General features: G+C 37.9%; 1 protein-coding gene across 1 annotated transcript in view; it reads right to left on the bottom strand.

Moving 5' to 3' along the window:
- LOC146449265 (acid-sensing ion channel 2-like) overlaps positions 1 to 6,684 on the bottom strand; it is an 11,580-nt gene extending 4,896 nt beyond the window's left edge. Inside the window, exons 1-5 of the mRNA XM_085101169.1 lie at positions 5,895 to 6,684; positions 3,937 to 4,157; positions 2,807 to 2,963; positions 2,158 to 2,220; positions 1,321 to 1,501 (exon numbers count right to left, since the gene is read on the bottom strand). Coding sequence (XP_084957295.1) covers positions 1,321 to 1,501; positions 2,158 to 2,220; positions 2,807 to 2,963; positions 3,937 to 4,157; positions 5,895 to 6,486 — 1,214 coding nt within the window. The 5' untranslated portion in view covers positions 6,487 to 6,684. The remainder of the gene's footprint in view (positions 1 to 1,320; positions 1,502 to 2,157; positions 2,221 to 2,806; positions 2,964 to 3,936; positions 4,158 to 5,894) is intronic.
- Between the last annotated feature and the right edge of the window lie 1,697 nt (positions 6,685 to 8,381).

The raw sequence follows: 8,381 nt of genomic DNA, 5'->3' as shown, positions 1-8,381 counted from the left end.
GCATTCAATCAGTTAGACACCTACCACTAGAGAGACCGATCTACGGGCAGTCAGTCAATCGGTCAGTAAAGCACTCAGGCAAACAGTTAGTCAGTCAGTCAGTCAGTCAGACAGTCAGTAAAGCCCTCAGGCAGACAGACAGTCAGTCAGTCAGTCAGTAAGGCCCTTAGGTAGACGGTCAGTCAGTCAGTCAGTCAGGTAGATAGCTATGCAGTTTTGTTTTGCTAGCCAGACTGGTGAGTTCGTTAGCGCGTGCCATTCAAGGACTCGTTCCATCCATATCTGCTATTTCAAATTAATTTCTCAAACTCACTAATAATTCATGAAGAAAAAACAAGAGAAAACATTACCGTGAAGGAGCTTTGGAAATGTGATCTAAATTATCATAAAATTTGGTGAACTTTTACTTTGAATTTCTCCAAGAATTATTAACGGTTTAAGAAGCTATATCAAACACTTGAAAGAGTGTTGCATTCAATTTGCAAACACCTTGAAGTTGGTTAAAAAAAAAACTTGGTTGCGCCGGCTCGCTTTTGCAACCCACGGGGTTCTTGGTATTAGTTGGAAATCGGATGAAACACCCTTCCTCGTGTTTGATATATTACTTGAAGGACTAACATATAACCCGATCTACGAACTGGTGCATTTTGTATGTGAACTACTCTGTCTGTCCTGCTAGTCCTGACAGAAGGTTTTTGAGTACATTGGGGACCTGGTCATAACAAGTTTGTTTGAAGAGGACCCACCTTGTCTGGGGTAGGGGGGTTATCAAAGCCACCACCTATCTCATGAACATTACCGGAAACATTTTATTGGCTATTTGAGTTGACCCAGTAATATTCATTTAGCAAGAGTCAGCATTGCTAGATAAACAAAAAAGTAAGGTTGAATCTACTGCTGGATAGAAGGGTAGCTATACAATAAAGACACCATCTTTTGAGATTGAGAAGGGAGGGGGTTTCAGGCAGTGACCACCATCTATTTTGTGGTTTGGTGAGTCCTGTTCGAGTATAGTAGCTTTGACAATTTCCATTACTGTACGGAACTCAGAGCCGGAAAATTTTTCATCGCTTCATTCCGGCTGTAGCAGCTGGAAGACTATCGTCATCAACGTGAGATCTCTATCCAGAAAAACATCCCGAAACAACCACTAGTAATCGGAAGGTCTTAGGTTCGACTCCTGATAGGAGCACTCAGATTTTTTCCGAGTAAGCTTAGCCTGTGTCACTTACTGAATAATACATCATTCTCAACCATTAGTTAGTTATTGGTTTGATTAAACATCAAAATAACAGATCATTATTTTAGATGTAGTTTTACCTCACAAAGTTACGATAAATTGTCCTGTTCCCTTTTGAAGCATTTCCTACGTTTAATCTCAGCAGTTCAAGGAGAAGTTCTTCGCTCGGAAAATTCGCGTAGGACACGACGGGCTTGAAAGATATTGTGTGGCAGGGAATTGGACATTTGCATATATTACCGATGTTCTTCTTAAATTTGTCTGCAGAGAACAACAGATAGCATCTTCATTTTAAAAATGTAAAGAAGAGTGTTCCAGAAGATTGTAAACTAAGTTCGCAAACAAAGGAATCACCACACCAATCTGTTCTGGCTATTTGAAAATGCATACATTTTAATGATTCACCGGGTGACCCAAAGATTGAATCAATCGCGTCGGAATTGAAAGCGATGGAATCTTCAGATTTTGAACAGGAATCATTGCAGAACGATGTCACGCGAAAGAAAATGCAAACTGAAAGGATGTGTAGTCCTGAACAGTATCTGAAAATGTAAGCATGATCTTTGGTCGTGATCGCTTTTAAAAATGTGCTGAAGACTTTGAAACAGACTTTGATACAGACTAAAATGTCGCTAGATAATCGTAAAATGGAAAAAAAAGTATAATCACGGCCTTTCCTTATGTAGCTAACAGTTAAGGAGAGGCTTGAGTGTCGGAAACTTTCTACTTGAAGAATTTGACTCTTTTAAATATTAGGAGCATATTTTTTCCTTTTATTCATTTTCATTTATTTTGTATTTAATAAGGTTAATAATTAATTAGGAGGGCTGGACTGAATACCGCCTTTTCGAGTTGGATTTCCTCCTTAAATGTTATTATTATTATAATGTTATTTTTTTTTATATAACTGTCCTTACCATTTTCAGGGAATACACAGTTTGCTGTTTGACTGACGCCACATTCTTTGGTATTGTCAACAGCTAAAAGGAGAATAACATACATGCATCAAGCCTTTGTTGTTGCTAGAGAAAATATGTTTTAGTCACCGTGCAAAAAATTCGAAATTGAAAGCCAAGACAACAACAACAACAAAAACGTCTGAAAACGTCAAATAACTGCTGTTTCAAAGAATCTTTAAAGAAAGGTAGAGGAGGGTAATCTTGTACCTTTTTTGTACATTTTCTTTCTCTTTCTCTTGGAACTGAAGATGATAGACCAAAATTTAATACGAGATTCTTTCAAAAACTCGCATCAGAGAGGAAAATAAACAGTGTATATTATAGCCATTGAAATCAGAAATTGAAAACTCTGAGCAAAGTGTTATTAGACAGAGATCAAACAATAAACCATTTCCGAATTGCTGTGAACCTCGAGGCTAAGTGAAAAGCTTTTCATACGAAAATTAGTTGTTTGCAAATGAATGACAACTAATTATCATAATAAGAACTTTGCTCTTAGCCTCGCTTTCATAATGAGGTTCAAAGCAACTCGGAAATGGCCTACAAAGTATGCTAGCACCAGACATCGAAAAAAGGTACAGAGCAGATTTGGATAATCAGTACTTACGAGGAAGTTTAACATCTCTGCAGCCACATTTTTCAACAAGGTATCTTGTATGGCAGGTCAACAGACAAACAGAAGTCGTGTACTTTGTGTAGCCGAGAAGATTGGTGATTTGAGAATCTGTACAGTTGCTCCCGAAAGGTGATTTGAGAGTTCGTACCTGCAACATTTTATAAGTAAAGGCAGAAGTTAAGGAACAGTTGAACTCGAACATCGACAGCATGCAATGACATTATCCTTTTTTATCGTTTGTAACAATTTCATCTTTTTATAACCTTACTTATAGTATGTAATAAATCATTGTGCAATGTTATTTCAGACATAAATGAGATAAATGGGATTGCTAGTTAACAATTAGATTATGAGCTCGAGATTTCTATCGCATGATAGCTGATGAGGGCGCAGCCCGAATCCGGCTATCACGCATAGAAATCGAGAGCAAATAATCTAATTGTTTTAGTATAAATCTACTAGTCGTTCAAAACTAAACAAGTAAATTATCTATTTCCTCATCGCAGACACTTCGAAAACGCGACAAAGCGGCCGCCATTTTGTTGAAAACCGCTACTCACTATCTATCACAGAATAGATAGCGGGTAGCGTAGCCAATCAGAGAACGGCATTCGTGATAGAAAACTAGTACATTTATACTAATTAACAATTAGATTATGAGCTCGAGATTTCTATCGCGTGATAGCTGATGAGGGCGCAGCCCGAATCAGCTATCACGCATAGAAATCGAGAGCGAATAATCTAATTGTTTTAGTATAAATCTACTAGTCGTGCAAAACTAAGCAAGTAAATTATCTATATCCTCGTCGCAGACACTACAAAAACGGTACAAAGTGGCCGCCATTTTGTTGAAAATCGCTACTCAATATCTATCACAGAATAGATAGCGAGTAGCGTAGCCAATCAGAGAACGGCATTCGTGATAGAACACTAGTAGATTTATACTAATCGGCATTAGTCCAGAACACCCGCCTCGTGTCATCGTGGAAAAAGGGCGTAAAATTGAGAGTAGACATTGAAACAAATACATTTTTGGCTATTCTAATGACACTAAGACTGGGTAACTCTTCCCCATTTCAAATGAGTTTATCACGGCTGTGTGTACTGCAAGTCTCGCGTACCGTTTCTTTTCTGATCGCTGCAAAAGTACTCGTGCCAGGCCCCACGGCAAACCCAAGTTCATCAACCATAGGTGGTGTCTCGTGGTGATGAATAAGGACCTTAAGCCCCGCTCGTCTCGTCACCAGGCCATAATAATCATCTTGCTGTATGCTTAACATAAGGCGTAATCCAAACTTGGCTCCAGCGTTGCTTACTTTTAAGATTTCTTTTCCATCTCGACCTAAAGCATAAGAAAAGATCCTTAGTATACTGTATTATTTTAATGCAGTGTTACGCCGTGGAAAGTTATGTGCAACTTGTTTGACAAATCCTTTTTTACAATCCTTTACCAATGTCCCAAAATCTGGAACTCTCTCCCAATATCAATTACTTCTTCATCTAGTTTTTAACCTTTAAGAAAAAAAATGTTGGAGTTTTTATTTGTAAAATCATGAATTGACCAAGCCACCCTTACGCAGCACCATATTTTCTATTTATTAGTGACAGCCAAAGTGGCCTCTCCTATAAGCCTGGTGGTTTCTTGAGGTCTCCTTGCCATTACCTTGACTTGTAATTTAAATGTTTTCATCTTTTAGTAAGGCAAATAAACAACGTGTTTAAAGAAGATTTCGCCTGATTAGCCATCTACGCAATCAGCATTCTTGTTGTGCATTTCTCAAAGCCACACAATAGGACCTCGTTATTAATTAAAATTTAATTTAAATTGGAGGCAGGTGGCGTTGAATTGCTGGGTTTCAGTGATCTCTGGTGTTGTGTTTGTATTCAGTTTTCTTCTTTGCTTTAAATTCAATTTTCCGAGCTACCATTGTCTTCGTACTTCAATCATTATTTATAATGCAATTCTTTCTGGAACCCGCGTTATAAAGCCTTAATACTCATTCCAACATTACTGCAAATCCCAAAAGGTGTCACTTCGGATATGCCATACTTCTAGTTTATTCTTTATTCGATTTTTATTTATATTATTTATTGACAAAATTATTATGTATTCGATCTGTTTCCTGGGTGTTTCCATTGCATTAGTTCCATACTATGAAACTGATGCAAAACTTCGAAATTAACACACAGCAAGGGACACGTGTATTTTCTAACGAAACAATTGCTTCATGTTGGGGGCCGGCAACTCCCGTTTTAGAATAAAATGTAGGCCGAAAAAGAGAAAATAGTCGCCATAAATTTTATAAGTAAATAATATAAGTAATTAAGTAAATAATCTTACTCTTCACAGACAGCCAATTTCGGATCGTCATAATAAATTAAAACGGAGAGGTTCGTTGTATTATTCTCTTAATAATTGATTCCAGAAAGAATGACTAAATTGACGTTCGTAACATATCATGCTGTTCTGTTGATTGGAAGTGAGTAACCTAGTAGGAAACAAGTTTTGAAGACATTCCAGCGACAAATTTCAGCGTTCAAAGGCAATTTGAGTCAGAATTTCTGATACAATGTCGGAAGATAACAACATACGTATATTTTGCCAAACAAAGAAAATGAATGAGTTTTCTTCCAGTTTTAGCACAAGTTACATAATGACCACTTGTTTTTGGAGTCTATGTGTTAACAATTAAACGCGAATACTTAACTAAGTCTATTACAAATAGTTAAAAACCGAAGAAAATGATTTTATAAAAAGACAAAATGATTGTCTTATACGAGTGTTGAATTGACAAGAAAGCTCTTTCCCTGTTTAAATATATCAATTCGATCTGCTTGTTTTCTGGTTTTCCGCCGCATTAGTTCTATAGTATCAAACTGATGCAAAACTTCGATATCAACACACAGCAAGTAGCTTTGTTTTGGGGGGCAACTCCTGGTTCGGAATTAAATTTAGATCGAAAGATGAAAACAGTTGTGATAAATGTTATCTGTTTAACAAGTGCTAACTATGCAATTCAAATGCCAACATTATAAATCTCAACTAGCTTCAACATAATAAGATACACCACAATCTTACCTGAATTGAAAGTGTGGCAAAGACCCATAGAAGTCAAAACTGGGGTGAAATTGCGATAAGTACAAGTTTCTTCTCCAATCCAAGAGCAATCCATTAGCATATCTTTCATTTGATGCCCTCCTGTAGCATAAAGGTGAGACATGCTAAGATTTTCAAAACGGCTCCAGTCAATTTTGCTTCCGTTTCCTTGAATTCCATCAAGTCCAGCAATTTTGTGTCTCTGCGCGTATTTTATAATGTCTTCACCAAAACGGATCCTATCTATAATCGACTGCCTGAACATGTTGAAATTGCAGATGGTGACCGCTGGAAATTCAGGCGATGTCTCGTATTCTAGAGAAACCTTCGTGTTGACCGGGTAGCTGAAATACTCTTTCAAAAGCTTCGAAGATTGAAACGAAAAGTATCCGATTCCGGACAATAGAAAGAATGCCCACCAGACCCGTCGCCAAATCGTTGAACTTGTGAATACGTATTGTATTCCATGTAAGGTTGCATGTTCGACGTAGTTGTTCCATTTTTCTCTTATGGCTATACTCTTGGACGGCTCTTGGTCCCAGCTTACATTTCTTTCCAGATTTACTTTATCCATGATGCTATAGCTTCGGCCTCGGCTTCGGCTTAGACACTCACTGTTGAATCATCCGCTAATATTACGTTTTATTCGGTTCAGTTGATAATAGGTTCCCAAAACTCTTATTCAACGTTCTCCAACCAATCAGAAGAAACATGCCAATATTTAAACCAATCACGTACAGCCTGTTGATTAAGCCGTCTTCACAGAGGGCCGTCCTTTCCAAACTCGTGTTAAGAAGTTTTATTTATACACGATAATGTTTAAAATGTGTGGAAGGAGGTAGTGAGTACTTAACGCAAAAAGGGAAAAAGTACAATACTTGTAATTAGAAACAGTTTTAATTAATTTACATGGGAGAGAGAGAGAGTATGAATGCAACTCAAGTCATTAAGTCACTTCACTTGCTTGTTAAGACTCAAAAATATTTCCGAGTTCTCCCTCTAAAAGCTTTTCGCAGGCTTCGTTCATAATTGTTTTTCTTGTTGAGTTGTTCGCGGTGATTTCTCCGTTCATACAAACTTGCCATTGTATCGTGTACCCTCCCTGATACTGCTTGCTAGCTACAGGTTCTTTGCAACACAGCACTTTACTTCTCACTGGTACGCGAATCATGTTATTCCACCACAGATTAATATTCCGGTGTTTAAATCTTTTGATGGACGAAGAGTATCATTTATTTGACATTTTTTTAATTTATACTCTCCACTCTTACTGTTACATAAGCGCAAAGTACAAAAGTTGGAGGTGTGCGACCGGTGTGCGGCTGCCTGGTCTAGAATAAAGACACTTGCAAATGACGCCACCGAGAAACGAACACGTTTAGTCTGCACTGTAGACAGTAACGTACTCAACTCTGAACCTCCAAAACTGGATAACAAACACTACTTATCACACTTTGGTATATTGAGCCATTGCAGATCACACAGAGCGAGAAGGAATTCCCTGGTACCTTTTAGCTTTGTTGCGAATCGAACAGCATTCACTCTCTTTCAAGCCAAGATCTGATATTAACCGTTAGTACGAATGAATAACTTCTTAAACCAGGATTCTTGGTAATTTGAATATACAATATGCTCATAAACGTGTAACCTATAAACATGCATGTTTTGTGCGTTCCTGCATGCCAGGTAAATTTGTCTTTGCATTAGAACTATTCAGATAATGAACAATTGATCTGAACAAAATTATTCAACTGACTGATAACTCTGCCGACTTTCAAAGAGGTCACTATTTTTTGGATGGTGGTGGGGGAGGGGGGGGGGGGGGTAGAAAATTGAGGCAGGTGTAGCGAAAACTAGGTAAACATGAAAGTAATTGGTTTAGGTAGATAAAATAAAATGTTACAATGAAGTTGGTAGTCTTTGTCTTTTTCATTGGTCTTCAAACGCATCGAACATCAAGCTTGAGGCTGGATATTGAATTAAATCTTGAACCAACATTCGCTTGCATTTGATTCTTATTATCATCGCGAGGTAATCCTGTGAAAAGAGTACTCAATCCATTGCTGATAGAACTGACTCCATTTTCCTCTCAATTGTTGTCCAAGAAAGGGGCGCTTTGACTAGCGTTGCTTTTTGATTTTGGCTCTTACTTTTGATACAGAGTAATGTTGGGCGTGGCGCGGAACTGATTCATCTTTTAGGCGAGGCAGCTCACTTGCTAAATTAGTGAGAAATGACTGAAATTGAGGTCTTACTTTTTGACCATTTTAATCGGCTTTACTGAACCATTCCGAGTTCAATTGCTAATCTATAATTAGCTTCTGGGTGTGTCAAATTTCCTCCAAAGAAGCGTTTCAAGTAAGAATGCGGCGTTGCTGTTTGATCGTTCAAAGTCCGGTCAATTCTTATGATTGTGAAGTAATGTGTTGGAAGGTACTGAAATGATTGAGCTCTGGGCTCCAGAAGGCA

The sequence above is a fragment of the Pavona decussata genome, unplaced genomic scaffold, assembly GCF_977016875.1.
Source record: "Pavona decussata unplaced genomic scaffold, jaPavDecu1.1 SCAFFOLD_602, whole genome shotgun sequence".
Classification (NCBI taxonomy): Eukaryota; Metazoa; Cnidaria; class Anthozoa; order Scleractinia; family Agariciidae; genus Pavona; species Pavona decussata.
Note: the sequence above shows the minus strand (reverse complement) of the source record. Positions and strands in the feature narration are given on the sequence as shown.